Source organism: Carettochelys insculpta, chromosome 1, assembly GCF_033958435.1.
Source record: "Carettochelys insculpta isolate YL-2023 chromosome 1, ASM3395843v1, whole genome shotgun sequence".
Classification (NCBI taxonomy): Eukaryota; Metazoa; Chordata; order Testudines; family Carettochelyidae; genus Carettochelys; species Carettochelys insculpta.
In genome coordinates, this window is record NC_134137.1 from 38,082,076 (window position 1) to 38,102,186 (window position 20,111).

The window sequence follows — 20,111 nt, forward strand, 5'->3', positions numbered from 1 at the left end:
ACTAGAGTCTGACAGACGGGAATGTAGAATGGCAGAATAGAGCTGGGAGAATTTTTATTTTCACAAAAACTACTGAATAAATTTTAAGAGGCTTTCAAATCTCAGTACATGTCCAGGAGCAGAAATTTCTCTTCAAACATTTGCCATTTTAATTCACTAAGAAATAAAAGGAAACATTTCCAGTGTGAAAGAAAAGTATGGTTAGTGAATTCTTCAGTCTTTTGGAAAACAGCACGGTTCTTTAGAAGTTTTCTCTTTTTCTGCCTGAGGGATAGAAGTATGGAAACATTAAGGTATTTGTTTAAGGGACAAATTGCAGCAAAATATGTATCACGATTATTGACCCTGTGTGAAGTGTCCAATGAAACGGCATGTTCACACACAAGCATCACTGGCAAGATTTGCTCAGCAGTTTAGGGCACAGCTTTGCCCTGGAACTCAAAGCGAGTAATACTGGACTCTGTGGGCAATGAAGTGAGAGTCAGACTCTGCCATACTTACACTGAGCAAGCAGCCCAACTGATTTTAATATCTGGTTGGTACAGCAAGGTACTACTCACTGGTAGTAAGGTTAGGAGCATGTTGTCACTGAGTTTTGCAAGGTGTGTAGGGAACCTATACTCAGTCTCTCCAGCTCCATTAGGTGGTGTCACAATACGAAGACCTTGCCCTCAGACTCCATAAAGGCTAGGTGGGAAGTATGAAGTATATCATGTTGTCTTGATCTAAATTTTGGTACCGTTACTCAAACGGAGTAGTACCTTGCTCTGAGAGTAGACCAAATCAATGAGACTGTTAGCTGAGTAAGGTACTTCTCAAAGTAAAGTGTGGCAAATTCCCTTTTGGTAATTTTTAATATCAACATTAACATCTCACACTGAAATGAGCTTTTGTAGGGCAGACCCACTTCTTCAGATCTGGAAAACTGTGTGTTTGCCCCACGAAAGTCATCACCTAATAAAATTATTTTGGTAGTCTTTAAAGTGCTACAGGGATGCTTTTTTGTTTTATGAAGATACGGACTAACACAGCTACCTCGCTGTGAAATTACCATATAATTTCTGAATTCCTCTTCTGTCATCATCTGGAAGGCGGAAGGTGTTTGGGTCCCAGTAGTGATAGATGGGGTACATCAGAGCACCTTGAACATCTGAGTGACCCAGTCCCAAAGAATGACCAAATTCATGAGCAGCAACAAGGAATAAATTTGTTCCTAAAATACAGAAAAAAGAGGGGAAAACCTATTAACCTTCAGTAGAACAGAGCATCAAAAGCAGGGGAATTTCCATCTTTCCATTGTGATGAAATCCAATAGGTTTAGTTTATTTTTCTCTCATCTTCCACTTAATTATAATGTGTATATTTCACATGTTTTAGTAAGAATATTGCAAAGCCCAGGAATGGAGGACAGGAAACCTGAAATCTAATCCTGACTGACATTTTGGCAGTAGTTAATGGGTCACCTTTTGACCATGGGCAAATCACTTACACCTGTGCCACATCTATGAAAAGAGCATAACATTGCTTGCCCACCTTTGTAAAGTGCTTTGAGCTTCTCAGGGTGCAGACTCTATAGGTATGCTATGGTAAGTAAAGATAAATATGTTACCATTACAGAACCCCCATAGATCTATGGAGAGCGAGCAAGCGAGCAAGCGTGGTGAAACTGCTGAGCAGTTATAGGAAGCAAACACAGTGTTAGGATTTTGTTTATAAGAAGCTGGATTTGTTGTGAAGGGAACAGGAAGTACTTTACCTATGTGATTTTGTGACCACTTCTCATCTTCATCAAAGTGAGCATCTCCTCCTATTCTTGGGCCAGGTGCAAAGGCATGGGCCAGTATTCCACCTCGTCCATCAAAGGGGGACGAGTCACCATGTTCTGCATGGGAAGAGAAATGAATATGTCATCAAATGTCATAATGATGCATTTCAAACACTGAATTCCATATCCTGAAGTTTAGAGTTTGCTTTTATTAATTGTAGATTATATATTATATTAAAAATGAGACTAAAATAATGTTCAGTTAGCAAAGTCTGTCACTCAAAAGGTAGGAAATCCCACACATAAGATGAACATGAGACTCATGCATCTGACAAGGTGGGTCTTTGCCCACAAAAGGTTATGCTCCAATATATCTAGTAGTCTATAAGGTGCCACAGGACTTCTTGTTGTTCTCGAAGATACAGATTAACATGGCTACCTCTCTCACACTTAGATGGCTTGTGCAGTTAATTCAGTGCCCCTGTGTGTGTGTGTTATGATACAGTTTTTAATTACATGATCACAAACTGTTTTTCTCCACGGACCTCTGTCCTATTGAGGGCATGTTCTCAGAAATGGCTTAACCATCTCTGAAACTTTCCAAAAAAGTTCACCCTGAGGCTGACAGCCATCAAGAAAATGTCTTGTAAAGCTATAAGCATCTGAAGGCAGCATCCTACACTATTTGCCCTTTTCCAGTCTTCTGGAATCTCCCTGGACTTCCATGCCTTTTCAAAGATGATAGCTAAAGGCTCAGATACCTCCTCTATCAGCTCCTTGAGTATTCTAGAATGCATTTAATCAGGCCCTAGTGACTTGCAGACATCTAACTTTTCTAAGTAATTTTTAACTTGCTCCTTTTCTATTTTATATTCTAAACCTACCCTCTTCCCACTAGCATTCACTATGTTAGGCATTCCTTCATCAGACTTCTTGGTAAAAACCAAAGCAAAGAAGTCATTAAGCACTTCTGCCAAGTTTTCTGATATTGTTTCTCCCTCCACACTGAGCAGTGGGCCTACCCTGTCCTGGGTCTTCCTCTTGCTTCTAATATATTTGTAGAACGTCTTCTTGTTGCCCTTTGGCTGTGTCTACACTTTCATTCCTCTTTTGAAAGAGGCATGCAAATAAGGGAAATCAAAAATGCAGATGAGGTGCAGATTTATACATCTGGCACCTCATTTGCATATTCTTTCGAAAGAAGCTCTTTCAAAAGAAGTAAAGCAGTGTAGATGTGGCTCTTTCTAAAGTAAACCTCATCTTTGAAAGAACCTTCTTCCCTTTTTTTATGGGAAGAAGGGTTCTTTCGAAGATGGGGGTTTACTTTCGAAAGAGCCACATCTACACTGCTTTTCTTCTTTCAAAAGAAGAAAACGCAAATGAGGTGCCAGATATGTAAATCTGGGCCTCATTTGCATGTTCAATTTCCCTCATTTGCATGCCTCTTTAGACAGTTGAATGCAAGTATAGACACAGTCTCCAGGTAGTTTGATCTCATTTTGTGCCCTTGCCTTTCTAATCTTACCCTTGCATATCTGTATTGTTTGCTTATATTCATCCTCTGTAATTTATCCTATTTTCCACTTCTTATATAACTCCTTTTTGTTTTTGAGATCATGCAAGATCTCCCGGTTAAGCCAAGGTGGTCTTTTGCCATACTTTCTATGTACACTTTTAAAGTGTGTCTTCATCTCTAAAGCAAATATAATGAATAGATTCTTAAAAACACAGCAGCAGTCTCACCACCATATGCAAAACGAATCAAGATATCTGCTTCTCCCCTTTCAACTTTTTGAAACTTCAGTGGTGTCACGTCACTCCACACCTTAAAAGCCTTTTCGATTGCTTTCTCCACCATATCACGAGGCAGATCAGGTGTATAGTTAACAATCCTTTTAACAAGAAAAGAAAAAAAAGTGTCATTTAAGGCATGGAATAATCTGGCATAATTAAAATAAAACAAAAGATGCAAAAAGTGACAAATAACCTACCTGTAAGTTAATAAATTTTTCCTCCACCTTGGACTTCCTGGGAATGTGCTGTAATCTAACATATCAGGGACTCCACACCTTGGCCTATTCATCATTTCCTCCGTTTCTGAATTTAATTTTCCTGTTATAGTCAGGTGGAAAAATTTCTGCATCTCTTTAATTTTCTCTTCTAAGGTAAGATAACCTAATTTATTAATAGATGGAAAGAACCTGGCAAGATAATTCTGAAAATAAAAAGAAACATTAGGTTTAGGATGCATCTCTAGTTGTGTTTTCCTATACCTTTACAGAACTTGTCAGCAAGTGTAAGACTCAGATCCTTGGGTATACTTACACTACTACATCCCTAGAAACCTACTGTACTCTGTCATGAAAGGGAAGCAATTTAGACAGACATTAGGGCATGTTCCCAATATATGTGAACAAAATAAAAATGTGGATCGATGTTAACGTAGTCATGATCTTTCTCCTTTGAGACTTGTGTACTTAATCTTACGCCACATCCATATGCTTCAGGGCTTTGCCAAGTCTTTTATGAAAGACACAAAGGAGTTTTGTGCAACTATGAGATAGACCTATATTTGAGTAAGTGCTTACTCCTGAACCTTTTCTGGCTTTACAGCTTAGGCACATGTTTCTCTTTTATGCCAATGTCTTTTTAAATCGTTTTGGTAGTGTAAAGGATCTGAAAATGTGTGTAAATTTACATGCATTTACATTCATCCCTTTTCACTGTCCAATTGGTATTATGGAAGGTCCTCAGTGAACCAGACCCCTAGACATTTAGAAGTACTATTAAGTCTAAGATTTTGTCATAGACGTTTTTAGTAAAAGTTACGGACAGGTCACGGGCAATAAAGAAAAACTGATGACAGTTGCTAATACTTTCCATTATAAAATGGGAACAGGCTTAGTAACTGTGTAGCTGGAAGCTCCAGGAACCCCTCCACCTGTGGCTCAGAGCTGCAGGGTCCAGAGCTTCAGGGGCCCCCCTGCTTCTGTCATTCTGGGAAGCTGCTGGGTACCCCCACTATCCATAGCAGCTCAGAGCTTGTGGGTTCTGACGGGGAACCTTACACTTCCACCCTGCTGCATGAGGGGGTGGGACACTGCAGCTCACAGCCTTAGAAGCTGAAGTAATGGAGGTCTTTGGAAATCATGGATTCTGTGACTCGTGTGACCTTTATAACAAAATTGTGGCTTTATGGTTCCTTACAAATGAATATCATAAGATGTCATTTGCCACTAAGTTCTCAGTGAACTTTGTGAAAAGAAATAATTAGACTATTAATCTGAAATATGCAAAGAGAGCACCTTTTAATTTTAAAAAAAGAAATCTATATGGACTTCCTAAAAATTATCTATTATCAAGCAATATTTATGGTGTGAAAATAGAGTAAGAGGAGATGGAGGGTAGAATCAAAGGATCATATATTTTGTAATACATAATAATTCATAATTCATTGTTATAATTTTTATAAACATTACTGTAAAATCATCCAGTTCCTTTTCCTATTCTGGGACATGCCAAAAGGGTGCATAGATTAGTCAGCAGGAGATGTGGAGCACTTCAGGATATTTTAGCATATATTTTTTTCCACAATAAGTTGAAATCACCTAACTTCAAGCTTCCTCAACATTTTATTTGTGGTGGAGGTGTTACTTTATACCCAATCATGGGCAGTTATAACATTTTTTCTTTCACACTTCAATCTACCAGTTTTTCCATAATACCAATTAAATATACAAGGAAAGTGTTGCACAATAATAGCCAGACGCTGAAGAAGTGGTCCTATTTATTTAGTGGGAGTTTACTGCCATTAGAATCTAGAGAACAGTTCAACCAGTGTCACATATATGATTAGTCTTGCCTCTTTTTAAAGAAAGGTGAGCATTGGATAGAATTGTGGTCAGATGCATTTAAAATAGTTTAGATTATCATTATTAAAATATTTTTGTTACTGAAATATATGTGTGTGTGTATGTATATATATATATATATATATATACACGTGTGCATGCACACACACACATCAAGTTAATCCTTAATTTGTCCCATTGGTTTTGGAGACTCCATTTGCTTGAAATCATAGATAGATAGATTGATACATAGATACACAGATAGATGGATAGATAGATAGATAGATAGATAGCATAAACTTCTTTGGAAGTCCCACTGGATGCCTGTCCGCATCTTTAGGTACCTTAATGTCTTTAACACCTGTCACTTTTAATCACTTGCAATTTCACATAGGGGCTTTCAAAATTTTTACTTCATGCCTTCTAGTTTTTGTGAAATTAGTTGCAACTATGTAACACCAAAATAAAAATAAAACCATGTAACACCCTCTCTGGAAAGAAATAGTTAGGCGGTAGATTTACAGTGGCAAAGCAGCATATTCTTAGGTTAGGCGTACAGCCAGACTGATAGCCCTATTCGTGACATACCTGCATACGCTCCAGGTGGCTGGAGCGCTGTGATTCTTGTTTAAGTGGGAGAGTAAGCCTTCCAGGCAGGAACAGGGCAGCGCAGAGCAGGATGTATCGCATGGTGTTATCAAATGGTCTCTGCTAAAAAAAGAAAATCTTAGCTCTTTTGTGTCTGATGGTCACAGCTATAAGGCTTATATAGGCCCTTATGGATGTGTGTGGTAATAGATTGCATGAGTCATTTTTGGCTTCCTTGGTAGTTTTGTTATTTGCTGTAAGGCTTTTAAGGTGTCTTTATTCCAAAATGTACATGAAGAAACATTAACTTTTTGATGACAGCACAGCTGATGTCACACTCATACAGCAGGCAGCCAACTTTTCTCTCCCCTTTCATGTGACTCAGGCGCTAAAATCACAGAGACAGAGGGAAATTATCTTTCTTAACCTCAGTCAATCAATACAATTGCTGTATAGTCTCAGCTTCCCAAAATTTCCTTGGCGCCATTAGCACACATTGCAACACTCTTCTGGCTTGATGCTCTGCATGTATTGATTGACTGCAGAGGACGTGACTAAATGAGTGTTAGGGCCAGGTGGACAAAATCACTTGAAACCACTTACTCTGTAGTACCTGCCAATGTAAAGGTTTCTGTGTAAGCTTTCTGGCCCAAATTCTGCTGTCAATGACCTTGAAGTTATTGATGTTAGTGAAGTTTCTCCAGATTTAATTGAGCTCGGAGTCTGATCGCTTCTATATATAGAAAGGTTATGGGGCATCTTAATGTTTTATATTTCAGATCTAATGGGCTCTGAGGAATCTCTATAATGGATTGTTAGATATAAAGAAAAAGGGGCTAGAACTATCCTGTGGTATACATGTGAAAATCCAACAGAGTCTTATATGAAAAGTAAGGAGCCATGCTTAGTTATGCTGGTGCAACTCAATGAAGTTCAGTGAAGTAGCAGTAGCGTAAATGAGAGCAGAACTGGGCAAAAGCCATCTTTCTGGCCTAGGTATCCACACTCTGGCCTCATGCACCCTCTACAGAAAGCAATGCATGGGTTTACTCCAAGTGTACTTCAGCCAAATATGACAGTGGATCCCAGCTGGAGGAAAAGGAGAAATGGCTCTCCTCCAAGCAACATCTGGCACTGCTACTGTGGAAAAGACATTTGCTGTGTTTCACCACGGGACTACTCACACGCATAAAGTTAACTGTGTATTTAAACATGCATAAAGTTACTCGCGTATTTAATTGTAGAGGAGGAGCCTTCTTACTGAAGTTAATAGAAAAATTCCTGCGGGTGAGCTGTGCTTTGACACAGCTGAGGAGGGGTGATAGTTTAAAGATGGATGTTAGCCACATTGTGCTTTGCTAATCTTGGCCTGTCAAGGGAATGATCTGATTCCTCATATAAAACAGAGAAATTCCAATGCCAATGAAGCCTAGGACTAGCCAACACTAGTTAGAGCAGCCATAAAGCTTCTCTAAGCTGGGAAAGGGCCAAAGCCGAACCAGAGAGTCAGAGAGCCACAGCTAACAAATTAGCTCCCCCTCTCTCTGCTGTATTAAATAGAAACAGCACAGCAGAAAGTCTGGCTCAAATGGGAAAATTTCAACCTCAGACACTAAAGGTTTTGAAAGCTATAAGATGTTAGATTAAAAGTTTGTATGTAATATTCATTTTTGTGGCTGTTACTTCTACACAATGAAGCACCATAATACTCTACACAAAAGTATCACGAGCTTACCATCTGAAGCTTCACACCTAGGACCTTTACTCAGGTAAATAATTGTTCTGTGAAAACCAATGCTTAGCTAGCTCTTGTAGAATAGTTCCACCGACTGAGAGGGGAAATTTTTCACAGTGAAACTAGGAACTATGTATCATGTCTGACACAATACATTCCATAATTTGCAAGTGTTTTTAATGTTCAGTCAGGCAAAAAAGTGAAGTAGCATCAAGTGATTCATTCTTGAATGTTCACTGGTCATAGTTCTTGGGAAGAGTGGACTGAGCCAAGTTGTCAACAAAATTTATATTAGAAAGCATTTGAGTCTGTCCTTAAGTGAAGAGGTCAAGAGTGGCTCAAGTGTGTTGGCTGATGCCCAAAAGAAAGATTTACCATAAATAGTCATGAAATCATGAGAAAAGTGTCCTCTGTACCACTTATGATCTTTATTATAGTGTACATCTATTAAAGACTGGTTTTGGTTCTTTTAATAGCTAAGACGTTCAATCCCTTTTGCTGTGCTGAGTATTTAGTCATTTAAATAATTTTTCATATCTGCATTTATTAAACTCACCATTAAACATTATTGTTCACATCTTTATTGAGGAAAAATGGCTGTTTATTATACACAGAATCTGGGTCTACATTCTGACGCTGCAGGACATTGTATACTGTCCTCTGTCCAAAATCGTCGTTCTCATTCCAACTTTGCCTCCATGCCTATTTAATGGCAAACTTGCTGTCCCTTCCCTTTTATTGCTGGAGATCACTTACATTATAAATGCTAAGTACCATGTGAAGACCTTTCCCTCCAATCCAGTGGGGCAAAGTTGTCTCTGGCCAGCAGAGTGTACCCCTGTGTTTTGCAGACTGAAGAGGCAGAGCTCCCCTCTGCACCACCAAGAGGTTGTCACTTCTCTGGTGAATAGGCAAGAGCAGGAGCTACAGTTATATACAGGTTCCAGGAGGAAACTTCCGTCAGCCTGGACACCAGCCTGATGAGAACAGAGGCTGCTGTTGGCTGTATTAGTGCATCATTCTGGGCTGCCTGCTCACGCACCTGAATACTACTAGAGACTCTGTACACTGACTAGATCTGAAATGCTGTGGAGGACATTTGCGAGCTGTCTAATTCCATGACCTGATTTGCCCTGTTAAAGGAGAAAGTTCGATTCCTGCAGCTGATACTTTGAGGGACTTGTTTAGCTGGAGAGCCACATCTGATGGGTTACAGAAGGACAGCTGGGACTCTCTACCTCACTGCACCTTTTATACCCGCCTGGTTAGTTAGAAAGGCCCTGCTGTTGGAACTTTATCTTAACATGTACAGTAGGCTCAAGTGAAATATTTCCTCTAATCTTTTCCATCCACACATGAAAAAATTTTTATGTGTACCAAGGCATGTGAGAGTGTGCACCGCCAAGATAAATAAAAATCCTAGCAGCGGGCACTCTGCTAATCAGATGTGCGGCATTTGAATCTCTCTTGAGTGTCTGCACAAGCACACAGTTTACATGAAACCCTGCTCAAGAGTCAGATATTTACATGCAGGTGCCTGCAATATTTTAAACAGAGGCCGAAGTACAGGTTAACTCAAGAGCCTTCAAAGACTGATTAGTACAAATGCCACATTTTCAGAGACTGAAATGAAGAACTTTATTCTGGGAATTATTGACTCACTTTCTCTTTTGTGCTCTATAAATAGTCTTCATCAAGTTATTTTTAGCAGAGGCAACCCACACAAGTTTGCTTAATCCTGGCTGCCACATACTCCTCTCTCTGGTTGCTTTTACAGTATAATCCTTAACACAGTATGCAGTTTCCGAGAACCTTTGAAGTACTGAAAATATAATGTTACAATGTTTCTCTCTTCATTTTCAGGAAAAAAAGTTTGGTTGGCCGATGACTTTTTATTTGTTAGTTTGTTTGTTATTATCGTGTCTGTTAGGAACAGCTCAGTCGAAGAAATGAGTTCACATTTCTTAGTTCAATTGTGGGAAAATCTGTGGTCAAACTTATTTCTTGCAAGAATTAATTCCATAATTTAGGTCCATCCTCTGTGGAACCTGTCTCCCTTATACCTTGTTTACACTTCTGGGAAGATTGACCCAGTCAGGGTTGATCTTTCCGAGTTCGATTTCATGTATCTGGTAAAGACACATGAAATTGATCTGTCTGGAGTCAGCCGTTGACCCTTTTACTCCTTGTTATCACAAGGAGTAAGGGAGGTCGACAGCAGAAATGCTCCCATTGCCCTTCTTTTGTGAAGACAGTCATGTAAGTTGATTTCCAATACTTTGATTCTAACTATGCAATTGCCATAGCTGGAATTGCATATCTGAAATCCACTTTCAGGTCTAGTGTAGATGTGGCTTCAGTTACGAACATCTCCACTATTCCAACCCAGCACATGGGATTCTTCAACACCTAGTAGGCCTAGGCTTCCCTTTATACTCAGGGTATGTTTACACTATGAAATTAAGTCAAATTTGTTAAGGTGGATTTTGTAGCACCCAATTTTACGAAGTCGAGGGTGCATGTCCACATTGGCACATGAAGTCTATGGAGTGTGTCCCCATTAGCATTGCTAGTTTCATCTTTGTCAGCAATGCACCGTAGACACCTATCCCACAGTTCTTGGTATCCTGTTGCATTGTGGGTTTCTGTCCCAGTGTATGATGGGATAAAAATGTGTTTTTCTGCCCTTTTTTCATATCCATGCAGAGGCCATTGCAAGGCTAGCGTGGAATCCATACAGCTTAAAATTGTTGTGGCAAGTATTATGAGTACCTCATGCATTGTGCTGTGGTGTGAGCAGTGCCCAAGCAGCCATGAGAGCAGTGAAGACTCTGAGGAGGACACAGACATATATGAATGTGAGACACTGGAGAGGAGGAATGGGAGATGTTGTATGCATTTGATGCTTTGTACACAGTGGGACATTAATACTGGTTATGTAAAACAAGCTGACACTGGTGGGACCCCACTGTTCTGCAGGCATAAGATGATCAGCAGTGGCTACAAACTTTATGCATGTGTAAGGCCATTTTCATGGAACTTTGCATACTGCTTTTCCCCACCCTGAAGTGCTGGGACATCAAAATGAGACCTGCTCTGATGGTTCAGAAATGTGTGGCAATAGGTCTGTGGAAGTTTGCAATTTCAGAATGCTACCAGTCAGTTGGCAATCAATTCCGAGTAGGCAAATCTACAGTGGGGCTGCTGTGACCCAGGTAGCCAAAGAAATCAATGAGAAATATGGGAAATATGCAGGACAGAGTGGACATTTTGCCATGATTGGGTTCCATTACTGTGGCAGGGCAAGAGACAGAACACGTACCCCCATTGGTACCAGACCACCTTGCCACAGAGTACGTAAACCACAAGGGATACTTCTCCATGTTGTTGCAGGCTTTGGTGGATCACAAAGGTTGTTTCATTGACATCAGTGTGGGATGGCTTGGAAAGATGCATGATGCCTGTATCTTTAGGAACTCTGGTCTGTTGAGAAAGCTGCAGAACGGGACTTTCTTCCCAGACCAGAAAATCACCATTGGATGATAGGTGACCCAGCTTACCCCTTGCTCCCTTGGCTCCTGAAATCATACATAGGCAGCTTGGATCACAGTAAGAAGAAGTTCAACTACAGCCTGAGAAAGTGCAGAATGGTAGTAGAATGTGCATTTGGCCATTTAAAAGCCAGGCGCAGGAGCTTCCTGATTCAGTTAGAACTCAGCGAAGGCAACATTCCCATTGTGGTGGAAGCCTGCTGTGTGCTTCATAATTTAGGAGAGAATAAGGGGGAAAATTTTATGTCTGGCTGGATGGCTGAGGCAGATCACCTGGTCAGTAATTATGAGCAGCCAGACACCAGGGCAATAAAGAGAGTACAATGAGGGGTGCTGCTAATCAAGGAGGCTTTGAAAAACAGCTTTCTGAATGACCAGCCAGTGACATGACAGTCATATCTGTTGTTCTTAAGGCACCCCCCCGAATGATGTGTGCTTGCCTTTAAAACCTGTAAGTCACCCCACCCCTGTGCAACACAAACAATAAAGACAGTGTATTTGAGCTTTTTTGAGCTTAATTGTTTTTATTAAGGGGGCACCAACTGAGTTTGTATCAGGGGCTTTGGGGTGGGCAAACAAGAGCATTTTCCATCACAGGTGGGAAAAAGTCAGCCTTCCTCTCTGAGAAGCAACCCTAGGAGTGGATGCAAGGCTGCCCTTCACTTTCCTCCTACTGCACATTCTGGGGTGCTGATGACAGCAGGTTAGGAAACACGGTGAGGAGGGCATATGGTACATTATGGGTTGTAGTGGTGCTCTGTGGTCCTGTACCAGGAACTGCAGGAGTTCTGTTTGCTGCCTTTTTAGCTTCAACATCTCCTTCTGGGTCTCCAATTCATGCTCTCTGTGCTCTCTTCTCACCTCACAATCTGCTCTCCTTTCTTACTGATCAGTCTACCTCTCCTACAGCACGGTTCTGTGCCCTCTCTGTGCGGAATAGTCAGAATCACTCACAGAAGCCGAAATCCTGAAAGTGCTCCATGGACATATCTTCTCACATTCATTTTCTCCTGTGGATCTGTGCCAGTGTAATGCCAGGGGAGGGGAGGGGGGCAAAGAGCCTGCTGCAGAACACACAGCAACAAAACACAAGTGAAGGCCAGACATTAAAGAGCTACATTTACAGTAGATAAGTTTAGCAGCACGCCAAAGAATCTCATGAATGAACTTCTGTGAGAGACAGTGGGGATGTATTCCATGCAAGGACACATTTTGGCTGTTAAGCATCCTCTGTGCAGCAAGTACTACCCAGAGATCTTAAGGGATGTGGGTGGCACAGTTTGCCTTCTGCCATGGTAAGGCACAGATTGGGGGCATGCTTTCAAGCCTGTGACTGCAAAAGCAGTTTCTGAAGCTGTGCATGCTGCAAGTGGATGTGGGGAGGGCTAGAGACTGTGGCAGTGGTGGTCACCCCCTGGTCTCCCTCCCTGCTGCCTTAGCTGGGACAGTGAAACTTTCCCTTCCCCCAGGAGCCTGGGGAAGGGACAGGGTGGTCCAGGCATGGCAGAACAGCTGCATGCTCCTTTCTGTAGCTGGTCACAATATGGTCCTACCTTCGCTCCCTTGGCTGGGGCAGTGAAAATTTAACTTCTCCCAGCAGCCTGAGGAAGGGAGGGAAGTAGTCCAGGCATGGCAAAGCAGCTTGCACTTTCTTCCTGGTAGCTGGTCACCATGAAGTTCCCCCCTCCTCTGTTGGTTTGGATTGTGAAAATTTCCTTTCTACCAGCAGCCCAGGGAGGGTGGTGGGGGGTAGTCCAGGTATGGCAGTGCAGTTTGTGCTGTCATGTAGTAGCTTAATGCTCCTTCCCTCGCTTCCCCAAGATTGCGAAAAGAGATATTAGTCTTGTTAGACTAACAAACTTGGATAAGGAACAGATGCTGACTGAATGTGGGCACAAGGCTGGTTATTATGATACACTGCTCTGTGGTGCAGTGATGCCAGATTACTTACTGGTGTCTTAACACGGAAAGATGTCCTACTGAGGAGGTTGGAAGAATAAGGCAGGCCTCCCCAAAAACCTTAAAGACTTAGAGTACCTGTCTGAGAGCTTTATGGAGATGTGCAAGAAGGCTTGGTGCTCCATCCCCAGACACATTAGCAAGTTGTTCTGGGGAGTCTCGGGCTACATAGGTGCAGTGACTGCCCCAGATCACACTCATTTCCTTTGCCCACTGGTAGCAGAGTAAAAATGAGAGTTCACCAGAGGTGCTCCTTCTCACCATGAGGGTCTGGCAGGAAAACATCCTGAGGGTGGGGGGATGAGATCTAGCATTACAAAAAGTTCGGGACTGTCAGCAAGATCAGCTGCTCCATTTGCCTGCTAGCCATTGTCATCCTCCTCCTATTACTCATCCACCAAGTCCTCGTTGCTGAGGAATCTCTTTGGAGGTATCCACAACACTCTGGGGACAATGGTTTGGCCACTCCCTAAAATCCCATGCAGCTGCTCACAGAAATGGCGTGTTAGCTGTGCTGATTCAGAACATATATTTGCTTTCTTTATTTTATGGTCCACCTGCCTGAGCTCCTTTATTTTCATGCAGCACTGCTGGGCATCCCTGGTGTATCCTTTTTCCTCCACACTCTGTGAGATCTTGGCGTATCTGTCTGCATTTCTTTTGCTGCCGCATAGATTTGCCAGCACAGATCCACCCCACCAGCCCACCACAGCAACGAGGGTCTGGATCTCCTGCATGCTCCATGCTGGAGCTCGTGTGCAACCCTTGGAATTCATGGGCAGATGTGCTGATGAGGTGTGCTGCCTACTCTGGTTGTCACATTGCCAAACAGGACATGAAATTCAGATTTTCCCAGACTGCTTCCTGCACACCTGAAGAGCTGTGGAGCTGAAAGTGGTGGCCAGAGTGGTCACATTGGAGTACTGTGGGACACCTTCAGGAGGCCAAGAATGTTGAATTTCACAACTGTCCATCTGCATTACACTAATGTCAGCCATGCAACATCAAATATGGCATTACTCCTTGCGAAAAGCAGGAGTACAAAAGTCGACCTCAGGAGCCCTTAAAGCTGATGAAGTGAACCCTGTAGTGTGAACTGATTCCTTACAAATTTGACCTAAATCATCTGAATTTGACCTAATCTTCAAGTGTGGACCAAGCCTCAGGCCCAAAACCCACAAGAACCCACTTAGATTTCATTGGAGTGAGCAATATCTGTGTTTAAAAATTAATGATGAGAAATGGGAAACTTTTTGTGTATGAGGAGTCTATTTAAGAAAGCCGAATTTGTGGTTAAGTCGCTAAATTAAGACTGCCAAGAATGGTGTTTGAGTCCTGGCTTTGCTACTAATTTCCTGGGTGACCTTTACTAAATTATTTCAATGATTCATTCTCAGTTTCTCATCTGTAAAATAGGGATCATATTGCTTCCTTTTATTCACACTGCATCTTGTCTGTTTAGGTTGTAAGTTCCTTAAGAGAGGTGCAGTTTCCTATGCATACAGTTCCTATTTGAATGGGTCTTTGATCTTAAATACCACGTCAACACTAGAGAGTTTTGTTGACAAAACTGCTCTTATGCACAGATGCAATCGGTTAACAGAATTTTTTGGCGGGAAATCCCTTCCAACAGACACTTCTGTCAACAGATGCTTCTCGTGTTGATGTAGCCACATGGGGCCTCTAGACATTACTATAATGCTATACATTTTTCATGTTAGTTTTGCTCCCTTTATGAGTATAAATCTGTGATTTCCTAACTGCCAGCCATACAAACTCTACCCGTGAATAGGAAATATGACTGTTGTTTTTGGTTTGCTCCTCTCTTTAGTAATAAAGACTACAGATCTGATGGTAACTCTGCTATACTTATTCAACTCCATTGTCTTCAATATGTGTGTTCAGTTACATCCGCAGAAGCTCATTGTCTTCACTGGGGCTCAGAAGGAGAAGCTAAGTACATGCACAGAGAACTTAATTATTTGCACTGTTAGGGGTGGATGAGACAGGGCAGCCAGACTGGACTCTCTCTGCCACACGTGGCTTGGCTCTGCAGTGGTAAGGGGTGTAAAAGATAGTAAAAATGTGTTTTAGGGCATGAGGAAGCAAATATTACTTTGACTGGATGGACTGACCAAACAGATGGGTATGGAGGAGGCATTTTTACACAGATCTTGTTTTCTCTTCAATATGATAGCAGTGCCACTGCAGGAGGGCTGCTGGAGCAGTTCAATGTAGACACTATTTATGCCAACCAGAGGGGTTCTTTTGCTGAAATAGGTAATTCACCTCTCCGAGAGACAGTAGCTGATTGGTGGAAGAATTCTTGTGCTGTTTAGATTTAACAAAAACGCAGTCCTGTAGCACTTTAAAGACTAACAAAATAATTTATTAGGTGCTGAGCTTTCATGGGGCAGACCCACTTCTTCAGCTCTGGAGATAGGTGCTGTACTGGAAATGGTGCTGAAAGTGAATTGACGTGATGATTGTATAACAGAGATACAGACAAAAAATTGAAATGAAAATTGACAAATCTGATACGTAGGACAGAAGGGGGAAAAAGAGTGTGTGTGTGTGTGGAGGGGGAGAAAATTACGTTGTGACTTGGTTGAGAAGCACTACAAGTAACAAAGATGGAGAAGCTGTCTTTGCAGTGTGTGAGGTAACTGTTATCTCTATTAAGACCAAGATGCAAAATATTGAATTTGAGCATGAACTCGAGTTAACATGTTTCCCTTTATAATGTAGTGTTAAAGTCTTTTTGTTTTAAGACACATATTCTCAGGTCTTTAACAGTGTGGCCCACTCCACTGAAATGCTCACTGACAGGATTATCTGTATTCAGATTCTAGAAAGCACATGATGGCATATATAACATTGGCCAAGGTACATGAGAATGAGCCCCTGATCTTGTAATTAACGTGGTTAGGTCCAGTGATGATGTCTCCAGAATAAATACATGGACAAAGTTGGCTATGGAGTTTGTTGTAAGGAAAAGTTCCAGGTTTGTATTATTGTGGTGTGGCCTGTTGTTGCTAGTGAGAATTTTCCTGAGGTTAGGTGGTTGTGTGTAGGCCATACTGCAATAATACAGAAGTCATAGTCAGAAGAAATTTCTTGACAAAACTTCTGTCAAGGGAGTGCTTCCACACACAAAAGCCAGTTGGAAGAGTGCTGTGCCCGGCCACTCTCTCGATAAAATAGGCCCCAGGAAGCACAGCAGAGAGGACTACCCATTGTTCTGGATGCCCTGTCTGTCAAGAGAAGGACCCCCAGAGCATCCACACGGCTTTTGTGTTGACAGAACCTGCCAACAAAAGGCACAGCAGATGGGAGAGGCGGATGGTTGTCAGTGAATGTGCCAGGTTTTGGTGAGATACTGTCAACAAATCCCATTTTGTGTGTGGATGCTCCACTAGTTTTGTTGACAAAACCAGGGTTTTGCCAGCAAAACTTCCTAGTGTATCCAGTATGCTTTTGTAATAGTCAAATTCACCAATAAACCACAACAGGATGTGCATTCCTGAAAAAGTTGCCTACCTTATATCAAGATCTGACGTCTTACACATATTATTTTTCACTTCCTTGATAATTTAATCGATAACTAGTCTCTTTATTTCATGGACACACACACACATGCGTGTGCGCACACACACACACACACACACACACACACCAGGGTTATATAAGACTTTTTTTTCTGAAAAGCAATGTTTGCTTTATTAAATTTGAACAGGAGTGAGAATTATCACAAAAAATATGAGGAGGAATGGCAAAGAATCCATACTTCTATGTCCAGTTGTCCACCAGCCTATCCAGACTGTTAGCTCTCTGGAGCAGAGATGAGTTTTTCTTTTCTGCCTAGAAAGTACCTACTACATACTAGGATGTTTTAAAATTGTTATGTGCATCAAATAGCAAAAAATGACTCATTTTAAACAGCTGCAAACATTTTCTTGGTCTGACAGACTCATATAGGGCACTGCACTACTGCAATTAAATATAAATTACAAAAAAAAAAAAAGACTGCAAGCTCTTTGAGTGATAAACGCTCTTTTATTCTGTGTCTGTACAGTGCCTACTGCAGTGGGGCCCTGGTCCATGACTGCAGCCGTAGGCATGACTGCAATACACTTAAATAATATTGCAAACATAAATTACAGACTCAGGTAAATAAGGAATATTCATAACCATCCACAGAGACCCGAGATCCTGAACGTTATTTAGGGCCTCACTCCTACCGTGGAAGATCTGGTTTTGTTGCTATGGAGGCTATGATATTTACGTAGCTAGAATCAATGTATTGGAATTCACTTATTTCCCTATTAAAGACCCTGCCTCTACAGTCTTACGTCTGTGTTCCTTACTTCCCAGGATAGCATGAAATACAGGGGTCAACAGCTGAGCCCAGAGAAGCCAGTTTGGCTGTGTCTTCACAGATGTGCAAAATCGAACTCTGGAAGCTCGACCTCCAGTATGTTGATCTTCCGGTAAGTATAGACAAGTCCTCCGTGTGTGGTACAGTGCAGTAACGTGCCATGCTGTAACTGACCACATGGATGCTGCTGACATGCATTAAAAGTTCCGTAATGCACATTGACCTATTGCTGTTTCAGTTAGTAGCGGGTAAAAGTGTGCTATGGAACTTTCAGTGTGTGGTGGCAGCATCCACTTAGGATGTATTAAGCTGCTGCACGTACTTACCACATACTAAGCTGCCTATTCATGCTATGCCTACCTGTGCACTAAGTTTCTTTACAGATAAGCCCACAGTCTTCATATCCTTGTCCCTTTTGATTTAACCAATGTACATAGTTCAGTGTTTGCAGAAAATTTTAGGAATTTAGATCCAGTAAACTAAATAGTGTAGGAAAGGATTCATAGGCCAGTTTTTCTGTGCAATCATTAAAAATATGACAACTGTGTTTATATACTCAGATGAACACTCTTGAGTCAGATTGTAATGTCAGTTATCTCAGTGAACTGTAAAAGTGGAGTCACACCACACAGTGCATATAAATTACTCCGGATTAACACAAGACCAACAATGATCAGAGTTTATACCTTTATATTGGCTGTAGGAGGGTTTTCTTTCCTGTATCTGTCCAAGTGAAATGAATTATGGTGTCTCATGTGGAAAGGGTCTTTGTCTTCAACATAGATGGCATGTGGATTCTTATCACTGGGATGAGGTGTACATTCCAATTTCCTTTGTGGCTCCTGTGTCCTGAGCTAGAGCAACCCGACAAGCAAAAGCATATAATATAGAAGGCATCAGGCAAGGTAAGGCATGTTGTTATGACACATTCCAATGAGTTTCTGTCCCTGTACTGTCCGTAAGAGGAACATTAATGTTACATTAACTCGGATCTTTTGACTCAGTGCCCAAAAGTCAAGGTTTAAAATAACAACCTCATGAGGCTGATTGGTTCTGAAGATTATTCACTGCTAATATTACCTGACCACAAACCAGGAACAACGGGCTTGGTTTTATGCCCTTTAGTTATGTTTGAATCTATGCATTAATGTTTAATACAGGAAACAGGACATTCGCCGACCTCCCCAAGTTTCTTCCCAGTCTTTGTGACGTGGCCTATTTTTTTCTTGTGACTTCGTAATTTACATTCGTAGATAACTACATTGCAGAACAAGCCTGGATAGAGAAGAAAGATCAATAATGATGAAATATGAGGGAAATTCCATCACTCATGTTTTCCTATACATTAATTTCCCTTTACATTTATAATGAATATATTTGTTATCACTATCAAAACAAAAAAGCAGTCCAGTAGCACTTTAAAGACTAACAAAACAATTTATTACGTGATGAGCTTTCGTGGGACAGACCCACTTGTTCAGATCATAGCCTTACCAGAACAGACTCAATATTTAAGGCACAGAGAACCAAAAATACTATTATTGGTTTACTATTTTTGGTTCTCCGTGCCTTAAATATTGAGTCTGTATGGTAAGGTATGGCTATGATCTGAAGAAGTGGGTTTGTCCCGTGAAAGCTCATCATCTACTAAATTATTTTGTTAGTCTTTAAAGTGCTACTGGACTACTTTTTTGTTTTGATAGTATATAGACTAGCACGGCTCCTCTGTTACTATTTGTTATTGCTATGGCTACGTCTACACTAGCACACTACGTCAAAGTAGCCTATTTTGAAGCAAGGACATTGAAATAGGTTACTTTGACGTGTATCGTCTATGCATCCTACAGGGCTGGTGCCGTCAACATTCCACATCGAAATAGCAACGGGGAACATCGAAAGGAGCCGTCCTGGAAGGAAATGTGGAGTGTCCACACACACAAGAGCTGCCCGTTGAAATAAGGGACCAGCAAAGCCCCAAGCCGCTCCCTTAAAGGGCACCTCCCAGACACACTTGCCCTGCACAGCACGAGATCCACAGAGCCAACAGCCAGTTGTAGACCCTGTGCACGCAGCATGGACCCCCAGCTGCAGCAGCAGCAGCCTGAAGCCCTGGGTTAAGGGCTGTTGTACGCAGTGACCATACAGCCCCGCAGGGGCTTGGCAGAGCATCTCTCAACCCTTCAGCTAATGGCTGCCACGGAGGACCCCGCTATTTCGACGTATTGGGATGTGGATCATCTACACACACCCTACTTCGACATTGAACATCGAAGTAGGGCGCTAT

The 20,111-nt window shown here is 41.6% G+C and overlaps 1 protein-coding gene across 2 annotated transcripts; it reads right to left on the minus strand.

The window, feature by feature from the left end:
• Window positions 1–53: 53 nt before the first annotated feature.
• MMP7 (matrix metallopeptidase 7) lies at window positions 54–18,594 on the minus strand. 2 transcript variants are annotated; one of them, XM_074981715.1, is made up of 7 exons: window positions 18,514–18,594; window positions 6,205–6,324; window positions 3,757–3,980; window positions 3,509–3,657; window positions 1,757–1,882; window positions 1,052–1,213; window positions 54–264 (listed from the first exon to the last, which is right to left on the minus strand). In XM_074981715.1, the coding sequence occupies exons 1-7, from the start codon at window positions 18,580–18,582 to the stop codon at window positions 242–244; spliced, it is 873 nt and encodes a 290-aa protein (XP_074837816.1). In that variant the 5' UTR covers window positions 18,583–18,594; the 3' UTR covers window positions 54–241. The 2 variants fall into 2 exon arrangements, with proteins under 2 accessions (XP_074837816.1, XP_074837825.1); XM_074981724.1 differs by having other exon boundaries at window positions 6,205–6,327; window positions 18,514–18,568.
• Between the last annotated feature and the right edge of the window lie 1,517 nt (window positions 18,595–20,111).

Excerpts from the sequence above, each read along its gene's own strand:
- MMP7 (XM_074981715.1), bottom strand. The coding sequence starts at position 18,582 with ATGAGACACCATAATTCATTTCACTTGGACAGATACAGGAAAGAAAAC. Across the intron at positions 6,325-18,513 it reads CTCCTACAGCCAATATAAAG|AGACCATTTGATAACACCAT; the intron begins GTATAAACTCTG and ends TTTTTTTAGCAG. Across the intron at positions 265-1,051 it reads AGGAATTCAGAAATTATATG|GCAGAAAAAGAGAAAACTTC; the intron begins GTAATTTCACAG and ends TCTATCCCTCAG.